At 39.5% G+C, this 21913-nt stretch overlaps 1 protein-coding gene across 1 annotated transcript in view; it reads left to right on the forward strand.

Annotated features, from left to right (window-relative positions):
* Positions 1–2064: 2064 nt before the first annotated feature.
* si:ch211-267e7.3 (ADAMTS-like protein 2) overlaps positions 2065–21913 on the forward strand; it is a gene marked incomplete at its 3' end in the record, with an annotated part of 29968 nt that continues 10119 nt past the window's right edge. Inside the window, 7 exon segments of the mRNA XM_034206372.1 lie at positions 2065–2243; positions 15226–15315; positions 17350–17453; positions 19882–19957; positions 20083–20185; positions 20267–20412; positions 20578–20701. Coding sequence (XP_034062263.1) covers positions 2151–2243; positions 15226–15315; positions 17350–17453; positions 19882–19957; positions 20083–20185; positions 20267–20412; positions 20578–20701 — 736 coding nt within the window.

Genomic DNA, 21913 nt, shown 5'->3' on the forward strand with positions numbered 1-21913 from the left:
GACGACAATATCAAACACCTGTGTACGTGAGCCCAGAGATCAAAGGTTTCCATGGAGATGTGCTGTGAAAGGAGAGCCTTCCCATTGTTCTGAATGGGAAATAAACCTCTTACATTTCTAACTATAGTTTAAAAACGGTAGCTGCTTTCGTAAAATGTCAACGCGTGGAGAATGTCAGGACCGTGAGGAGCGTCAGAGTCTGCTTTTTGTGTACTTTCGGGTCCATAATGTGACATTTTTGGCAGATTTATTAAAGGTGTGCAGCTGCTGCTCTGAGGACAGATCAGGCTTGATTTACAATGGGCCTTAATGGAGACATGTTGAACGTTTTTGTCACTTCATGCCCTCAGGAGGCATTTTGTTTAATTTTTTTTCTTAATTTCCTTAATTTTTCAAGGTAGGAGAGGTTTTCCTACGTTTTTCACAAAAAATGATGTCCAAGGAGTGTAGGGTTTGGGAATTATGGCAGTTTTAAAAAATAATTTAAGATGATTTCAAGCTCTCCTCCACTCTAGCTGTGACATCACGCACTCTAAGCCTTAACGAGCGGCGCAGTACACACTCATGTTAAAATCTGAAGAAGGCCTCTTTACCAAGCTCCAAACTAAGTTAAATATCTCAAAAAGTGTAAAAAATATAAAAGATCTGAAGAACAAGTTTTATAGCTGGTGACCGTTTTAAAGTTGGAATGAAGTCTCTAGCTGAAAGTATGTGGAAGGAGTAGCATTTGGCGCACGGTGTATGGAAAAGAGGATTTGAAGGTTCCTCCCATTGAGTTACATGTTAAAAAAAGAGTTAAAAAAGCTGCATTTTTGAAAAAGTATAACATATTTTGAAAAAGTTGAAAGTTTCCCATCATGTGCTGAAAAGGCTGAATATTTTTGATATTTGAATGGTTTCTGTAGCTGAAAGTACGCTGAAGTTATTGAAAGCCAAAGTATTGGTTGAAATAAGGAGAATAAAGATTTGAAGAACTATAGTGGAATGCTGTAAACAGCATTCACACTAATACTATAAATACATTGAATGAATTAGTTATTAAAAAACAGATACAAATAAGTTATAAGATAATAACATATAAGATATACTTTTATTGATCCCAGTTTGGGAAATTATTTTGTCATGGAATACAATTTTATTAAATGACAAAATAATCCTAAACAGCAAATATCTATGTATAAGCAATACAAAATAAACAAATAATCAAAAATAGAACAGTACATTTGCAATGTATACCGAGATGAATACAATATTAATATACAGATTAACATATATAATTGAAGTCAGTGTACTTTGCTTGTTATTATTATTATTATTTGCATTATAAGTTAGCGAGTCGATAAAACTGGGGTCTCGTCGAGTTTGATGAAAGCTAACATAGGTTCTGCAGGTCTTTGGTTGACACAAATTGAATCATAAATCTAATCAATAGATTTATGATCGATAGATTTATTATTCGAAAATTATAAAAGTAGGGTAGACATGTGGATATTATCCGGCTGAACAAAACGTGATCTGTCTCTTCAATTTGTGTCAAACACAGACCTTATTTCGAGCTATTTTCCAAAATCCCATGGAGAAATTGCATTGGTTTTGTCGAAGGAACCGGAAGAAGTTTACTTCCGGGTTTTAGGATGCGTCACTGTGGCACTATAGGCTATATATATTAAAAAAAGATGACAATAAAAATCTGAAATCAAAAATCGATACACGCTTTGGAAATCATACCACAGTTTAAAATAAAGATCAAATACAAAACCTTTGCATAGCCTATACGTAAGTCACATTACTTTTTCGTATCTCTTTAAGTGAATTTATTTGTGCTTAATAAGGTTGGCCTTATGGCCTATGCAGCATGTCATGTCCTATGAATCCTAGACTGTTACACAACTAGAAAAACGTAATAAGTTAAGAACACAAACTCACAAAACAGCTCCCAAACAGTCCACACACAATGTGGATGTCGGAGTAAAGCCGAAGTAGGAGTGTAGTGTGGCGCGTGCGTATCACAGGCGCGAGCGATTCCGACCCGAGGGCGTGGCTACATCAAAGGGGGAGGAGGAATGAGTGGAGAAGCAGAGGAGTGAGGACTGGAGGCGAGCGGAGGTAAGGGGAGGGGTACTGTAGTCGCTCCATGACATGAATGAACCATGTTCGGTAACGGAGGCTTAGCTCTCCCGGTTTGCTCCTTTCTCCTACTACACCTCCCGGTTCTCCCGCTCACCAGCAACTGGCCCGTTAAGGTAAATAATAGCTGTTTGTTCCCCCCTTTGAAGCGGTGTCCATTTGCAAAAACCTTATAAAGGGGGACTGGGGAGTTTGCTAGTTAATCTCAGTCTGTCACTTTGATTCTGTCTTGCTTATTGTCAAGGGCACTGTGTCGTTTTAACTGTGAAGTAATTCCATTCATCTAATATTTAATTAACACAGCAACAATAATGCCTGAGATAAACTTCGAAAAACATATAAGTGTCATTGTGTATGTGAAGGCAGGCTAACTGTTCCCAAATGCGGGAATGTCACTGTTCCCTTCGGCGAAGCTCCTAGAAACGTTTCTAGTAGCCTACGAACGCTGCTGGGATGCTGGAGTCATGCAGCAGCAGGGAATGAGCAGCAAGGACTGTGCGAGCTGTGGTTTCATTACATCTTGAAGGCAGAGGTGGAGGAAGTATTCAGATGCTTTACTTGAGTAAAAGTACCATTACATTATTGTCAAAATACTTCATTACAAGTAAAAGTTCTGCATTCAAAATCTTACAAAATCTTACTTTTTACCTGTAAGTAAAAGCATTATCAGCTAAATGTACTTGTAAAATGTAAAGTAAAAGTAATCATTGTGCAGAAAAATGGCCTTCATGTCTGTATATAATTATATTTATAGATAGTATGGTTGCATCAAATAGCATTTTACTGCTGTAGACACAAACAACGTTCTTCTGACTGACTTTTTGTAAAATACTTTGACACTTTTATGACTAATAACACTGTCACATGGCTGTGACATGGGTAAAATAAGGGTGTAATGGTGGTGTAACATGGTGTATTAATGTCTAATATGGGTGTAATGTAGAAAATAGTAATCAATGCATTTTCCAAAAATATATATATGTATAAATGGGATTTGGCGTAGCCTTCACATGAAATAAACATGACCTTTTATACTGTGTATAAATACTTTCTGAGGTGGGGGGTCCATGTTTTGACTGTCATTCTTCCCCCGATTCAACTGGGCTGTCTGTTATGGTGCTGTAGCTAAAAACAGAAGCTTTGTTCACAATACCGCTTCATCCATTGGATGTGACAGAAACAATGCATGCAACTCTGCATGTTTTCCAAAGATAGTTACTTATGTAATCATGTTAATAACAGGTTGATTATAAAATGTGTTATTTGTGTCTTCTTTTGTCTTTTATCATCTTATCTGCAAATATGTACATATGGTTACTAAGTTACTTCTAAACATGATTAGGTGGGTTACTTTAAAAATGAATTACTATTACTACTATAGATACCTGTAAAAACAAATGCAAGTAATTTAACCTGATTACTTTTGAATTGCATTAATATCAAATGCAATGCAGATAAATTCAATGTTTCTTACTTCTGTGTATTATGTAAGACAACAGAACAATGTGACCTTAGAGAAGAAGAAACCAAGATATTTAGGATCAGAAATGATTTTATTGATGGGGAAAGCTGTCTTTCACTCAGCAGATTCAGGCAGCAGCACTGAAACACATGAGCACATACTGCAGTTTAAAAAAGCAGAAATACAATCTGAGCTGACAGAAAATGCTCCGTTTTACTTGAATGCACACAGTTAAGCTCACACACACTATTTTATGAACATATAGGTTCCCCTGCTGAATGAAAACAGAACAAAAGAACCAAAGAAAGTGAAAACCATAAAGCAGATTCAGGCAGTAGGCGTATAGATTCACTCTAAGAGTATTATCCTACAGAGAAGAGAGAACATCTGACCCTTTACAACAAACACTAGATGCTCTGTTTAACTTTGAGTAACTCTCTCTAGTTATCCCAAATATTTAGAAATGTGACAGTAATCTGAATACGTCTTTTTCAAATGTAACTGTAAATGAATACAGTCATGTTTATGTTTGATGTATTTGCATCAGGTTTTCGTAATCCTGTTACAGTTAATCCATTACTCATCAGGCGTGCAGCATCTAGCATTCATTTACAGCGAAACGCAATATTTCCTACTACATAAATCTTACATGGATTCAAAATAAAATTGTATTTATTCTAGTGTCAAAGTATCTAGTGATATGAACATTTAGTGTAAGAAGCAAATATGTGAATCCATTCTCATAGACTGCAGGATGGACTGAATAAACATTAGAGGAAAATAACATCACTGACTTACCATTTGGCAGCACTTTACAACACTTTACTAAATAAGCACCATTGATCCTCTGCCTGACCAAAAGGCTCACACAGTTTGACTGCATGAGAGTAAAGGAGACAACAATTGTTTGCAGACGATTTTTCTTAGCAGTCCTTCTTCTCACACATACACACGAGTTGTGCACATGAAGGAACCGAACATTCATTTATTGTTTGTCTGTTAAGCACCGCCTTTGTCATCCAGTATTTGAATACTTGCCCATTAAAGAAAAAAAAATACTGTAGTTTAAGAGGTCTTCGTGTAAACAAATAATTGACTACACTCAAAATGGATGGCAACAGTTGAAAAGTAAAGCTTACAACCACTGGCAGGACATCTAAAATATAATTGTTGGCAAAGAAGAAGACATTGTGATCCAACGCTGCTAAAGCACTTCTTTGCAAATACTTACACACAAACATAATGCACTATCTCCACAGTGAGGTAATGCTTTTATTTAAAGGTTTGAATATATTGTGTAAAGAGGATTTGATGGTTCAACCGCATGCTCACTCTGCAGGTAACAGCTGTGTGCACTCAAAGTTTTATTGGGTAACGTACTATATAATAATGTATGCTCATATTTTCTACCCAGCCCTTGGAATTAACATTTTCTGTTTGAACTTTGCAACGTTGTGGATAGTTAAGTCATAAACCATGCTATAAATGGCCATTTCTAAGTTGATTTCTACCATAAATGTTAACATGAAAGGCTGTCCAGCAGTGTAGGTCAGCACTGTAACCTATTCCAGCAGGAGAAAGGTTTTAAAACTTGTTCTTAAGTAAAAGATGAGATTGTAATACTCTCTGACAAGTAGAATTCCCTTATTCAAAGATTCAATTAAAAGGATAAAAGTATAAGCACCAAAATATAATTAAAGTACCAACAGTATACTCATTCCACTATAGTTCTTCGATTCTTTAATCATCTTCTTATTAGGGCCCGAGCACGAGAGTGCTAGGACCCAACGGCGTCCTAGCACGAAGTGCAAGGATACCTATTGTTATTCGTGGAATTATTCTTATTTTTCTGCTGGCGTTTCCTGTTTTTGAGGCCTTTAGGACGCTGAAAAAGTTGTATAATTTTGCACAGATTCCAGAATCGGTGAAAACTACAATATTCTGGACTCAATGTGTTCAAATTGTCCAACATGCTCTCTAGCGCCACCTATGGCCATTTCCGTTTTTGGAAAGATGTACAAAGTCGCACCGTAACTCCAAATGACCTGAAATTTTTCACACTTACTCGGGTGGACCTGCTCTACATATAAGGTCCAAGTACCCGTAAGCTCCGCCTACTTTATTTTTTTTTAAATTAGCATAATTTGAAAAACAGTTAAATATTCACTTAAATTTCAAATTTTGGTTTTTCAACACCAAACTCAGTATACAGTATCGCCGGAGGGTCAGACACATTATCCTAGGAAATGAGCATGTTCAGTCGATAAATGTGGCCCTCATTACTCTAAACGTGTTCGCAAAAAGGCGGGGCTTAGATAGAAATGCTCATAACTCATCAACAATGTACAAAAAAAACACACATTTTGGTGGTAATGTTCAATCTGTATTGGGGAATAGGCACAACAAGTAATTTCCATTTTGGACTATAGGGGGCGCCAAAAACATGACAAATGTATAACTCATGAACTGATGGACGAAATATATATATATTTTTTTAGACATACTCTGGGGATGAGTATGGACTTATATTTAAATTGTCACAACGAATGACAAATGTGGGCGTGGCCTGTACTTTTTTTTTTATGACGATGTGCTAAAATGTGTTTCGGTACGCAAAACTTGGTACACACGTCACAGCCCACGACCTTTTCAAGAATGTAAAAAAAAAACGTCATTTTTCTAAAATACTGCTCACTAGCGCCCCCTATTGTGTGGTAGTCTCATAGTTTCTCAGAACTTCACGAATTTTGGCACAGACATTCCTCATGGAATTGAAAACATATTTGTACATACATTCCATTAGCCCCGCCCCCCAACAAGTCGGCCATTTTGAAATATGTGCGTTTTTCAGCCATTTTAAGCACATTCTTGCACACTTCTCCTAGGGGAATGATCGGAAAAATTCCAATCCAGGACACGTTCAGCCCCTATCCAATATGAAACTTAATTGAGAAGCACATTTTTGAAAAATTACTCGTGGAGGTCGTAAGCTAACAGCGAATACACCATTTTTGACGATTTACATGTCGCAAATTACTCCAAACTTCTCGGATATAGTTATTCCGATATTCACGAAACGCTGTATACATATTGCTATTATGATTGCACACATATTTCACATTGCCTTCCATTAGCCCCGCCCCCCAGAAAGTGGGCCATTTTGAAAAATGTGCGTTTTTCAGCCATTTTACGCACGTTCTTGCAAACTCCTCCTAGGGGAATGATCAGAAAAATTCCAATGCAGGACACGTTTAGCCCCTATCCAATAGGATACTTAATTCAGGAGCACATTTTTGAAAAATTACTCGTGGAGGTCGTAGGCTAACAGCGAATACACCATTTTTGACTATTCACATGGCGCAAATTGCTCCAAACTGGTCGCATATAGTTTTTCCGATATTCACGAAACGCTGTATACATATTGCTATTATGATTGCACACATATTTCAAATTGCCTTCCATTAGCCCCGCCCCCCATAAAGTCGGCCATTTTGAAAAATGTGCGTTTTTTCAGCCATTTTACGCACGTTCTTGCAAACTCCTCCTAGGGGAATGATCAGAAAAATTCCAATGCAGGACAGGTTTAGCCCCTATCCAATAGGATACTTAATTCAGGAGCACATTTTTGAAAAATTACTCGTGGAGGTCGTAGGCTAATAGCGAATATACCATTTTTGACGATTTACATGTTGCAAATTACTCCAAACTACTCGGATACAGTTGTTCCGATATTCACGAAACGCTGTATACATATTGCTATTATGATTGCACATATATTTCAAATTGCCTTCCATTAGCCCCGCCCCCCATAAAGTCGGCCATTTTGAAAAATGTGCGTTTTTCAGCCATTTTACGCACGTTCTTGCAAACTTCTCCTAGGGGAATGATCAGAACAATTCCAATGCAGGACAGGTTTAGCCCCTATCCAATAGGATACTTAATTCAGGAGCACATTTTTGAAAAATTACTCGTGGAGGTCGTAGGCTAACAGCGAATACACCATTTTTGACGATTCACATGTCACAAATTACTCCAAATTACTCCAAACTACTCGCGTATACTTTTTCCAATATTCACGAAACGCTGTATACATATTGCTATTATGATTGCACACATATTTCAAATTGCCTTCCATTAGCCCCGCCCACCAGAAAGTCGGCCAATTTTCAAAATGGCCGTTTTTCATGCATTTTAAGGACATTTCTGCAAACTCCTCATAGGGGAATGATCGGAACAATTCCAATCCAGGACAACTTCAGCGCATATCCAATGTCATGCTACATTGAGAAGTAATAGTCCTTCGCTCAAACGGGTAGCTCGTAGGCTAACGGAGAATGTACCATTTTTGACCAATTATATGTCAGATAAGCTACTGAGGCCTGCCTGTTTGCCTGGCACATCAACTCTCACACACACACACACACACACACACACACACACAAACACACACACCTACTGTTAGTCCAACAACGCCCTTTGCTGGCGGCATATTCATTACAAAAGACACTCGCTAACCCTAACCCTAACCCTAACCCTAATGTTTATTTGTAGATATCTCCTAAAGCCTACAAATACAGTGTGACATGTAGGCCTGTTACATTTGTTATTGAGCGATATATATTATACACACTGTTCTGCTTTCTGCACTGACCTCAGCAGCTGTTCTCACTGTAACATCACCTAACATCCAGGGGACATTTGATTAGTGAGTAAACAAACGGTAAAGGGCAGAAAGTCTGATGCACATTTGATCATCTCAAATAACTTATAATCACAACGGGAACAGTTTTCAGAGCTGTGCTTCATTTGACAGAAGTCCAGTCATGCGTCACGCCTCTTTTAAACATCACTGTTGGCTGAAATCGTCTCAGGAGAATACTTCAGTGTACCCTCGGTTATAGCTCCTCCAGAGACACTCCTCTCTCCTCTAAATCAGTGTATCCTCGGTTACGGCTCCTCCAGACAGCCTCCTCGATAATCGATCCTCGACGACCCTTTAGAGAAATTTGTTTTCCTTCGACATCCGTTTCCGGGTCGCTGCCGGAGCACCTTGGAGTCTGGGACGCGAAAATTATAGAAATGACAAACGGCTCATTTCCCAGGACTCGCGCACGTCTGCTTGACGCCGGGACGACCTGCCGCCCTCCCCGACAGGCGCACGGACGCGAGGGCCCGCTCATCACTGCGCGCACAAGTGCGACCGCAGTTTTAATTAGGGCCCGAGCACGAGAGTGCTAGGACCCAACGGCGTCCTAGCACGAAGTGCAAGGATACCTATTGTTATTCGTGGAATTATTCTTATTTTTCTGCTGGCGTTTCCTGTTTTTGAGGCCTTTAGGACGCTGAAAAAGTTGTATAATTTTGCACAGATTCCAGAATCGGTGAAAACTACAATATTCTGGACTCAATGTGTTCAAATTGTCCAACATGCTCTCTAGCGCCACCTATGGCCATTTCCGTTTTTGGAAAGATGTACAAAGTCGCACCGTAACTCCAAATGACCTGAAATTTTTCACACTTACTCGGGTGGACCTGCTCTACATATAAGGTCCAAGTACCCGGAAGCTCCGCCTACTTTATTTTTTTTTAAATTAGCATAATTTGAAAAACAGTTAAATATTCACTTAAATTTCAAATTTTGGTTTTTCAACACCAAACTCAGTATACAGTATCGCCGGAGGGTCAGACACATTATCGTAGGAAATGAGCATGTTCAGTCGATAAATGTGGCCCTCATTACTCTAAACGTGTTCGCAAAAAGGCGGGGCTTAGATAGAAATGCTCATAACTCATCAACAATGTACAAAAAATACACACATTTTGGTGGTAATGTTCAATCTGTATTGGGGAATAGGCACAACAAGTAATTTCCATTTTGGACTATAGGGGGCGCCAAAAACATGACAAATGTATAACTCATGAACTGATGGACGAAATATATATTTTTTTTTTTAGACATACTCTGGGGATGAGTATGGACTTATATTTAAATTGTCACAACGAATGACAAATGTGGGCGTGGCCTGTACTTTTTTTTTTATGACGATGTGCTAAAATGTGTTTCGGTACGCAAAACTTGGTACACACGTCACAGCCCACGACCTTTTCAAGAATGTAAAAAAAAAACGTAATTTTGCTAAAATACTGCTCACTAGCGCCCCCTATTGTGTGGTAGTCTCATAGTTTCTCAGAACTTCACGAATTTTGGCACAGACATTCCTCATGGAATTGAAGACATATTTGTACATACATTCCATTAGCCCCGCCCCCCAACAAGTCGGCCATTTTGAAATATGTGCGTTTTTCAGCCATTTTAAGCACATTCTTGCACACTTCTCCTAGGGGAATGATCGGAAAAATTCCAATCCAGGACACGTTCAGCCCCTATCCAATATTAAACTTAATTGAGAAGCACATTTTTGAAAAATTACTCGTGGAGGTCGTAAGCTAACAGCGAATACACCATTTTTGACGATTTACATGTCGCAAATTACTCCAAACTTCTCGGATATAGTTATTCCGATATTCACGAAACGCTGTATACATATTGCTATTATGATTGCACACATATTTCACATTGCCTTCCATTAGCCCCGCCCCCCAGAAAGTGGGCCATTTTGAAAAATGTGCGTTTTTCAGCCATTTTACGCACGTTCTTGCAAACTCCTCCTAGGGGAATGATCAGAAAAATTCCAATGCAGGACACGTTTAGCCCCTATCCAATAGGATACTTAATTCAGGAGCACATTTTTGAAAAATTACTCGTGGAGGTCGTAAGCTAACAGCGAATACACAATTTTTGACCATTTACATGGCGCAAATTACTCCAAACTACTCGGATATAGTTATTCCGATATTCACGAAACGCTGTATACATATTGCTAATATGATTGCACACATATTTCAAATTGCCTTCCATTAGCCCCGCCCCCCAGAAAGTCGGCCATTTTGAAAAATGTGCGGTTTTCAGCCATTTTACGCACGTTCTTACCAACTCCTCCTAGAGGAATGATCGGAAAAATTCCAATGCAGGACAGGTTCAGCCCCTATCCAATATGATACTTAATTGAGAAGAACATTTTTGAAAAATTACTCGTGGAGGTCGTAAGCTAACAGCGAATACACCATTTCTGACCATTTACATGGCGCAAATTACTCCAAACTACTCGGATATAGTTATTCCGATAATCACGAAACGCTGTATACATATTGCTATTATGATTGCACACATATTTCAAATTGCCTTCCATTAGCCCCGCCCCCCAGAAAGTCGGCCATTTTGAAAAATGTGCGGTTTTCAGCCATTTTACGCACGTTCTTGCCAACTCCTCCTAGGGGAATGATCGGAACAATTCCAATCCAGGACAACTTCAGCGCATATCCAATGTCATGCTACATTGAGAAGGAATAGTCTTTCGCTCAAACGGGGAGCTCGTAGGCTAACGGAGAATGTACCATTTTTGACCCATTATATGTCAGATAAGCTACTGAGCCCTGCCTGTCTGCCTGGCACATCAACTCTCACACACACACACACACACACACACACACACACACACACACACACACACACACACACACACACCCTCGCTAACCCTAACCCTAACCCTAACCCTAATGTTTATTTGTAGATATCTCCTAAAGCCTACAAATAAAGTGTGACATGTAGGCCTGTTACATTTGTTATTGAGCGATATATATTATACACACTGTTCTGCTTTCTGCACTGCCCTCAGCAGCTGTTCTCACTGTAACATCACCTAACATCCAGGGGACATGTGATTAGTGAGTAAACAAACGGTAAAGGGCAGAAAGTCTGATGCACATTTGATCATCTCAAATAACTTATAATCACAACGGGAACAGTTTGCAGAGCTGTGCTTCGTTTGAAGTCCAGCCATGCGTCACGCCTCTTTTAAACATCACTGTTGGCTGAAATCGTCTCAGGAGAATACTTCAGTGTACCCTCGGTTATAGCTCCTCCAGAGACACTCCTCTCTCCTCTAAATCAGTGTATCCTCGGTTACGGCTCCTCCAGACAGCCTCCTCGATAATCGATCCTCGACGACCCTTTAGAGAAATTTGTTTTCCTTCGACATCCGTTTCCGGGTCGCTGCCGGAGCACCTGGGAGTCTGGGACGCGAAAATTAGAGAAATGACAAACGGCTCATTTCCCAGGACTCGCGCACGTCTGCTTGACGCCGGGACGACCTGCCGCCCTCCCCGACAGGCGCACGGACGCGAGGGCCCGCTCATCACTGCGCGCACAAGTGCGACCGCAGTTTTAATTATTATTATTTCACCAAATAGTTTGGCTCTCAATAACTTCAGCGTACTTTCAGCTACAGAAACCATTCAAATATCAAACTATTCAGCCTTTTCAACACATAATGGGAAACTTTCAACTTTTTCAAAATATGTTATACTTTTTTAATATGTAACTCAATGGGAGGAACCTTAAAATCCTCCTTTGCCTAGACCGTGCGCCAACTGCTACCTCATTCCAACTTTAAAACGATCACAAGACCTTCAGCTATAAAACCTGTTCTTCAGATTTTTCATATTTTTTACACTTTTTGAGATATTTAACTTAGTTTGGAGCTTGGTAAAGAGGCCTTCTTCAGATGTTAACATGAGTGTGTACTGCGCAGCTCGTTAAGGCTTAGAGTGCGTGATGTCACAGCTAGAGTGGAGGAGAGCTTGAAATTCACCTTACCAAACCCTACACTCCTTGGACATCATTTGTTGTGAAAAACGTAGGAAAACCTCTCCTACGTTGAAAAATAAATAAAAATTAAGAAAGAAATTAAACAAAGTGCCTCCTGAGGGCATGAAGTGACAACAACGTTCAACATGTCTCCATTAAGGCCCATTGTAAATCAAGCCTGATCTGTCCTCAGAGCAGCAGCTGCACACCTTTAGTAAATCTGCCAAAAATGTCACATTATGGACCGAAAGTACACAAAAAGCAGATTCTGACGCTCCTCACGGTCCTGACATTCTCCACGCGTTGACATTTTACCAAAAGCAGCTACCGTTTTTAAACTATAGTTGGAAATGTAAGAGGTTTATTTCTCATTTAGAACAATGGGAAGGCTCTCCTTTCACAGCACATCTCCATGGAAACCTTTGATCTCTGGGCTCAAGTACACAAATGTTTGATAACGTCGTCACCGTGGTAACCTTTGATCTCTGGGCTTACACCTATGGCTTACACACACAGGTGTTTGTAAATATTCATTCACTACTACTTACATTTAATATCTAACTCCTTCAGCCTACTTTCAGATACAGAAACCATTAAACTATTACATTATATCATTGAGGCTATACATGTTGTTGTTTATACCTTTTTTAAACTTTTCTAATATTAAGCTTCTTCACTGTTTTTCCTACTTTTCCAGTTTAACATTTCACTTTCAAGTATTCAACAAAGTCATTTCAATGCATTTGAGCTGTAACAATTTGATTCAAATCATTTCACTTTTCTGCATTTCTCTGCTAAGTTCAGCAACACACTTACTTGGTCTCTGTAGCTAAAAGCAGCTACCATTCAGCTAATAACACATTCAGCTTTTTCTGCAGTTTCAGCTAAATTCAGCCACAAATGTTCACACTTTACAGCATTCACACGCATTTTCTGCAGGAAATGCATTTTCTAGTTATTATTATTATTTCAGAATAATATATGTCATATGTTTTGATTATAATTATTAATGCATTAATGTCTTGGTAAAGGTGCATCTAGTTTGAATTACGTTGTATACTGCAGGGTAGCTTGTAAATGTTGTAACTGAATTCTTTTTTCAGTGATGTTGACAAATGAAATACTCAAGTACAAGTTCCTCAAACTCGCACTTAAGTACAGTACTTGAGTACATCTAATTATTAACTTTACCCACTGATTAAAGGTTAGTATCATATAAGAGTGTTTTGAGCCATTCTACTTCCCCACATCTTAAATCGATCTCAACACCCAAAACCTTGCTCAGGAAGATGTTAACCATGCTCTTTGTACATCTTTTTTACAAAGATGTTTTCAATTGAAAAAACTCTCTACACTTGGAATATGTAGCACCTAATGAAGTCACTGAAACATTAGAATGCGTCTGTGTCATCCTACCAAACATTAAGTTGTGTATTTTTTCCACGTCAGACACTTTTATCGCCATAATAGTAATAGTGAGCAACTATTACTGTGTATTTAGCTCCAAAATGCTTCATTTGTGTGTTTCTATGTTGAATTGGCCAGAGGGTAAGAAGGAGCCTGTGAGGGCTTGTTTAGGGCCCTGTTTAGACAACACAGTAGTGGGATTGAGTGTGTGTGTGTGTGTGTGTGTGTGTGTGTGTGTGTGTGTGTGTGTGTGTGTGTGTGTGTGTGTGTGTGTGTGTGTGTGTGTGTGTGTGTGTGTTACTGAGACTGGACTTGGAATGTGTCACATCCTTCTGATACACAGCAAACCAAATCAATACTTGCTCAATTGAGAATTGACCATTAGCACTCATTTTACAAAGGACATTTGACCCTGGGTATACAGATAGTTGTACAGAGCCTAACCTTTGTGAAGGGTCGAAAGGGTTACTCATTTTGTTCCTATATAGTTACCTTGAAACATTCTTTTATCAGTAACCTAATCCGAGTATCAACATATTAAAGTAATGTAACCTGATTACTTTACGTTAATCAAGTTGAAATGCAAATAAATACAACAGAAAATAAATATCAATAAGATGTTTCTTTCTTGAGTGTATTATGTGAGACAACAGATCAACGTGTCCTTAGAAAAGGAGAAACCAAGATATTTAGGATCAAAAGTGTTCAGATGAAATTAAAGTCAAATTCAGTATTTTAGTTGATACATCAGCTGTTTACCTTCTGTATTTAAATAAAGGTTTTTAAAATAAAGAAGAATGAAAGTCAAAATGAAACCAAAAACTAAATTCAGATACTATACCTATAATAATAGTTATCCTCATCTTTTTTTAAAATGTGCCAGTAATCTGATTATACATTTTGAATGTAGCTGTAAGAGAATACAGTTACCTTTTTTTTTTAGTCGTTTGCATAATTCTGTTACATGTGATCCGTTACTCTCCAAGCCTGCCTTTATTATTGCAAATATAATATTCTATATTCTTAATTCATAATGTTCTCACTGAGCAGTATACATATGTATCCATAGGCCAAAGAAACCTGCATATTTGATTTGATTTAGTCTATTATCTGTTCCAAACTTTGTAAATGAACTAAATAGTAAGATACTAGTAAGTATTGAACTCTAGGGGGAAATGGTTAAAAGGAATAATACATGTGTGTCTGTGATCAACAACCTTACTAAATTCAGTGATATTGATTGGCCAGGTCTGTCTTTCACATTTCTGTAAGAAAAGTAGAAGAAAGAGGAGGCCTATGCTATTGATTCATGAGATTATCACAAGTGAACGTTTCTTCTTCTCACCGTGTTGAAAATGAATGGTTCTATCAAACCGCAGCTTTAGCTTTCCGTAATTTGGCCCACGTAGAATGTGTTACGGCTGAACTGACATGAAAAGGACAACAGGTAAAACAACTGCAGGGTATGTATGTTCTATGATCATGTATATGCGTGTGTGTGTATGTGTTGTGTGTCTGCCAGGACAGAAGTGAAGGGAGGGTGGAGCAACGTAACATCCATCTGCAGTCACACAGCTCTGGAAGTCAGCATGTCAAACAGACGGGCAACAAGGTAATAACACTCACGCACTCACAACAAATCTGCTTCCTCTTCTAAGAAAGGTGTGATGTCAAGTTTGTGTGACTATAATGTGAGGCCATTTAGACTGACTAATATACACAACTTGATGCACTGAATGGATACAAAGAAACAAGCTTGTCAAAATATCGTACAACCAATAATCGGCACACAGATGCACATACCCAGCCGGTAAAAAACATCCATGTTCCTAATTCCCCCCAGCTGCTCACCTACTCCATGTAAACTACGCAATGTGACCACTGGGATTACCCGGGGTGCACAGGTGACGTAGTAACAGCAATATTGACATACCTGTAACTTAACACACTGCATATAGCCCATACACCAGGATCCCTCTGTGACAATGCTTCTCTTGTCCTGCTCGTGTTTTTGTTATTGGACTGTCATTCCACAAGGCTTCCACTTCCCACATGAGTTTACAGCCTTTCACCATCCACACTCTGTTGATGAAGTTCAGCACCTTTCTGAGTTGTGAATGATTCTTTCCCATGATGTGATGCGGCGTGTTGAAGCTCCATGTCACTACAGACTGAAGTAATGACTTTATATCCGGTTAAAAGCCGATAGAACTTCTCTCAATTCACATTCTGCTCCCACACATTTGCTTTGGTTGTCTGATCTGATGTGTGATACTCAGACGCTTTGTCTTTTCCTAAACCTCTGTGAAAACCATGTTAGGGCTAAGGGAAGATGTGAGGGGATTCATCAGGACTTAGGAAAAGAGACTGCACGGACATTGGGAGACGTAATAATGATCAGCGCTAGCTGATGTTATTGAAATGCATCTGCCGTGGTGAAATATCATTTCTCCTCTGATGGACTACTAATCGCGCATCTGGATACTTTGCCCTGTGCATTCTAATTGTGTCGTTTCTTATAAAAGTCTAAAACAGTGAAATATATATCACTTAATTACCAAAGTTTGACATTAAATAATAAATGGAAAGTTAAAGGATATGGTTACTCACCCTCCTTTCCCCTCGTAGAATGATTGTATGAAATGATTTAAATAAATCATATTAAACCAATATATGGATAACTGTGTGTGCTGTGCATATCGCCATTCTAACATGTGGAAATAAACCCATCCAAGTCAGTAAACAGTGACATGTTGACTTCATCGACCATTTGACAGTAATTGGCATGACGTTCATATTTCCACTTTTGGTTTAATATATTGTTGAAAGTTCCAAAACATAAATACTCTGGAATCTGGCATGAGAAGCAGCGTAACTTCCATGATGTGTTTGTCACTTTGTGAGTCACTTTAAATGTTGGGGCTGCGGTACTGTCGTACAGCATTACCTCCTTCCCTTTGGTAAATGTGGTACTTCCTATCATCTAGGAATTCAAACAGCTTCTATCATGGCTGACACTTAAGCACATCCAGTCATTTCATTCTGTTCCAACAACAAAAAGCAAAGAAAACCGCTCGACCCCGACCCTGGTATCCACTGCTCCATAGACTGTGCTTTGGTTTCAAAATGACCAATGTTGTCATCATCCACTTTGTCAATGGTGGGAGAATGTTGAATTCTTTCTTTAGACAAATCTACAATTTGTTTGTTTACCAAGCTTCCCAGCAATCCCCTGCTTTCAAATGTTGTCTTGAAAGCAGGGGATTGCTTCCTCAGTGCTCATCATTGTGACACAGAATGAGAGTGGAGATGTGCTGGTCTTTAATAACACCGGCTGGGTGCTTCATGCAATCCAGTGACACTGAATTCCTGAAGGGAATTTCTTCAAATGTGTTGCACACATCCACTCGGACTTAACGACGGGTTGGAATCTGATTTTAATGTTGAATGTCGCTTCACAAAACGTTTTTTGGCCATAACTTAATAATGTATATGTTAATTATCACAATTTCTCCCAAATGTCTATTAGGATAAAACGTCTTTTTGGACAGACATGTATGTAAAGTGCAACATGACAGGTTGGCGGAGGCATGCAAACATCAGGCAGTAACTGTTGTTTCTCACTGTTTTGTATATTTTGTGGCAGGAGGAGGTGTTTCAGTGGTGGGGAGAGTGGTCCAGTTGGTCCTCCTGTTCCAGGAGCTGTGGAGGAGGAGTGAGGAGTCAGGATAGACACTGTCTCATACAGAGGTAGTATGTCCAAAAAATGAATACACACTTTTATAGAGGGATTATTACATCTATGTTGTGTGCACTAAGGGCCAAACTACGTGCAAGCTAAACAAACAGCACCGTCTCAGTGTGTTCAAGCACCTGTGGTAGTTCAAACCAGGCCCAGCTTGGAGGAAATACAAGAAGTAGGCATAAAGTAACAGGTGGAGATGGGCTGCACTTCTATAACCTTTCACTCAGTCCCATCAAAAGTAGCAAACAGACCAGAAGCTGTGCATCGTGCTAGATACAATATCAGCTCATATTTACTGTCAGCTGTAGAGTTCATGTTGAGTTTATGACTGTTGTTATAAGGCGACATTTGTCTTCTCTTACTATCTGTGTTTGTTTTATTCAAGCGATTAAAAGGGTGTACTGTATGAGGGTATACAGATATGGTTTTGGGGCAGGGGAGTGGGAGTGGGAGAGAAACACAGGGATTTGAGCCTTTGTAGAACCTTTACATGAGGTCATTGATCAGAATCAGCCTGTATCAAACTCTACTTTGAAATGTGCTTGTTTTAAGCAGAACGTTGTGTATAGCCAACTGGAAAAGACCAACTCAACATATTTATAGGGTTATTATTTTGTGATTTCTGAGAGCACATCTAACGCCAGTGAAGCAGATCAAAATATACAAGCGCACAAATAACACCATGCTTTTGAATAAACAGACCCTACACTGCACCAACCCCACACCTGAGCACAAGTGGGTTTGTTTGGAGCCAGGAGAGTACCAAACAAGCGTACGTGGACAACCACTGGTTTGTATTGCAATGGAGTTTAGGCAGCTGTCAGGAAATCAGAGCCCAAACCTTCAGAACATATATGGGGCCCCATTGGATGCTAATGTGGCTGTTTAATGATGTGTCATGTCTTGTACAAACAATGTATGTATAGATCCAGAGGAAACATATGTAAAGAAATGCACACAGCAATAACACATGGGGGAGAGTGAGTCGAGACATGGCAGAGGGAAGTTAGGTAGAGCGTTGATAGAATGTGTGTTTGTAGCCATCTTGTTACCTTTGACCTCTCCCTGTCAGACTTGCGGAAATGTCTGTCAACCAAGATTAACGCCACCCTGCCCTCACTGCTGGCCTTCTTCCCCCTCCTCCCCCTTTCTTCCTCCCCTCTTTGTTCTTCTCCTTCTCTCACGTTTGCCCCTCTTTCTACTCCTTCTATTTTTTACTCTTTTTCTTTCCTCTTCACCTCTTTTTCTCACACTCTTCTCATCTTTGTCGTTCATTTCCTCCCCTTTTCGCCTTTTTTCTCCCTCCTCTTCCTCTCCTGTCTTACCCTCATCACCTTCTACCAATTAGATGTGACACTCTCACATAGTGACCTCCAGCTCACCTCTTCCTGCAGTCTCTCCTACTTTAGTGCCTAAACAGCGTAGGAGGATGGGCTGAAGAAAGAAAGACACAGCTAGATAGACAGAGGAGGTGTGTGGGGGGTAATGGAAGACAGATGCATTGGGCCCTATCTGTCCTTCATTACTTGTTCATGTTAACTATAAACTACAGCACCGTTAGACATGTTACAAGTTGCGAAATGTTGCTATATTTTGAAAGTCCTGAGACCCTTTGGATGTGTTCCCTTCATCTGGCATGAAGGGAACAATAAGATCATGACTCCTTTACTATCAAAAACACATTCAAGTTGTTACTGTTCTTCAGAGTCAGCTTATGTTGATCGTGTGTCATGTTTGCTCTGACGTACAACCACTACACATACATATGGAATCACATTAGTGATAGCTCAAATGACATTTACCCAACGTTGACCATTCAGAACGTAACACGCCGACTCTGTTCCCTCTCCCGTAGGTGTTGTGCATGTAAATGGTCTGCACAGTTTGAAATCCCTGTGTTCCCTCCAGAGGCAGTTTGTCTGCCCCCCTGCCTGAAACGCCTCCATTGGACTCCTTTGTTTACTTCTGTAACATAGTAACATCTCTATGTAACACTCACGATTGTATTGGCTAGCACTTCAACACATTGTAACTATAGGCTAGTAGGTTGGACATCTTTAATCAGTTGGCCAATCACAACAGAGCCGGCTAGTTAACCAATCAGATCATGCTGGGCTCTGGTTTCAGACAGAGGGCGAAAAGAGGTGCTGCAGCACAGGCAGTACAAATATAATCTGAAAATGAACATAAAAGGCCCTTTCATTCATCCTACAAATAAATGAAGAAACCATTCCAGAAACATTCTTTCTTCACTTCTTCCGCGTGTGATTAGAAAGGAATAACCATTGAACAGTAACTGCAGTTGTTATATACTCCTGCTACACTAGGCCATCATCCCCCTCTGATGATGCTGGGATAACAGTGTTGGATTTACTCTCATATTGTATGCATCTTGTGTGTGTCCATGTTCATGACATTGTGTCTCTGCCTCAGGCTGTCCACCACCCAGAACATAAACAGTTCATACTGTGTCGGCTCTCCTAAACACTACCAACTCTGTCCACACCAGGTATGGCGCTACACTGATTTCGATACTCAAGAGATTCATTCTTTATTGAGACACTCACTGTAGAGCAAACATTATGCTGCAGGTGTATTTTCTATATGTTGATGTGTGTTTTGTTGTGTGTTCAGCCCTGTCCCAGCCCCAGTGTAAGCTTCAAACAGCACCAGTGTTCCCAATTCAATTCCAAAGCCTTTGGAAGAAGATACTACCAGTGGATCCCTCTCTACCCGGGTACACTTCAATCTGTTAGTCTCTTTGTAATGTGATATCACTCAAATCAATATATTTTGTAATATTTCATTTCCTGTGTAGCTGACTACATCAGCATCTCCAATAAGCCATGTGACCTGCAGTGTACCACCATGAGTGGTGAGCGACAGCTGCTAGTTCCTGCACATGATGGTACATTCTGCCGCGATACCAAATACCACGGAGTCTGTATAGAGGGGAAATGTCAGGTAACGCAACATGGAAAAGATGGGATTAGATTTTTCTGTCTGAATTACTACTATGAAGGATGTAGTCTTCACACTGATCATAGCAAATGATTCTTGGCTGGATGAGTGAATCCTCTAAAGAACTAGCAGCACTAAAGTGTTGTTAATGTTGTTGTTTATCTCCAGGCTGTGGGTTGTGATGGGGAGCTGTACAGCAGTAGGACAGTAGACAGGTGTGGAATGTGTGGAGGCAACGGGACGTCCTGCCAGCGCATCTCTGGATCATACAGGAAGGCACTCACACAGTTAGGTAACACACACACAAACACACATGCAGACAGATGTGCAGATGTTTATCATTCTTTGATCTAATAAAAGGCAGAAGCAACCAGAAAAGTCCTAAACTTGGATTAAAACAAAAAAGTGAGAGTTGCAGTGTACCTGCAGTTCTCTGGGATTCATTCCAGAAATATGGAGCACAATAACTAAACACTGCTTCTACATATTAGCAACAGACCTGTCCCAGAAGACCTGAACGTTCTGAATGGTTCATAATGTGGCAGGAGATCAGAATAAACTCCTCAGTGCTTCATAAACCAGTATTTCGATGTGTTTGACACACAGGAAGCCAGTGTAAAGACTTCAGAACTGGCCTGATCCACTTTCTTAGTGTTAGTGAGGACTCGAGCAGCGGCGTTCTGAATCAGCTGCAGCTTCCTGATCGGTTTGTTGGTAAAGACACCATTACAGTAGTAGAGTCTACTGAAGACACAGTCTGCTGAAACACAAGTCCTTTAATCCTATATATTCTTAAGGTAAGCTGACTGTGTCATTGTGACTATGATTCAGGTCAGATTCCACGATAGTTAGGTAGCTTCATTTGTTATTTCCATAATCGTAGCCTGTGGAAGCATGAAGCTGTTAAAGGGAAGAGCTTCTTACTGCAGACTGTATCTCACCAAGGTGCTTTGTTTGGAGTGGGTAGAACAAGTGCAAGAGAAACATTCAGCCAGTCAATGCCAATATGTACATTTGGATTACATCGATGTCATTTCATTTTGTATGTTCTCAATGAATATATAGAGAGATGTCAAACTTTATCAAATGTATTGAATGTTCATTTTAGCCCTCCCTTTTGCATCAACAATACTGTATTGAGATATTTGCACAGTTATTGTTTAATTATATCATGTGTATCTCTTTAAAGTTTGGTTGTTAAATATCTAGTCACCATTTTCATTCATGTTATTAGCACTATGGTTTAAATCACAACAACAACTAATGTCTTGTACATTCACAACAGTTTCTAACATTGATAAACACCATTTTATTTTTGTATTGTTTTGATATAGAAAGCAAAACGCTAGATTATCTTCATTAACAGTGTTTTTTTAACATGTTTTTTGTAATGCTCTGACCACATAAAAAACACATGATAAAGTTTCCATCCTATTTGGTAGCCAGCCAAAGCCTCAAAAACATGAACACACAGTATACAAACTAAAGTATCTGCATGGCGATA

Source organism: Gymnodraco acuticeps, unplaced genomic scaffold (assembly GCF_902827175.1).
Source record: "Gymnodraco acuticeps unplaced genomic scaffold, fGymAcu1.1, whole genome shotgun sequence".
NCBI classification, from domain to species: domain Eukaryota; kingdom Metazoa; phylum Chordata; class Actinopteri; order Perciformes; family Bathydraconidae; genus Gymnodraco; species Gymnodraco acuticeps.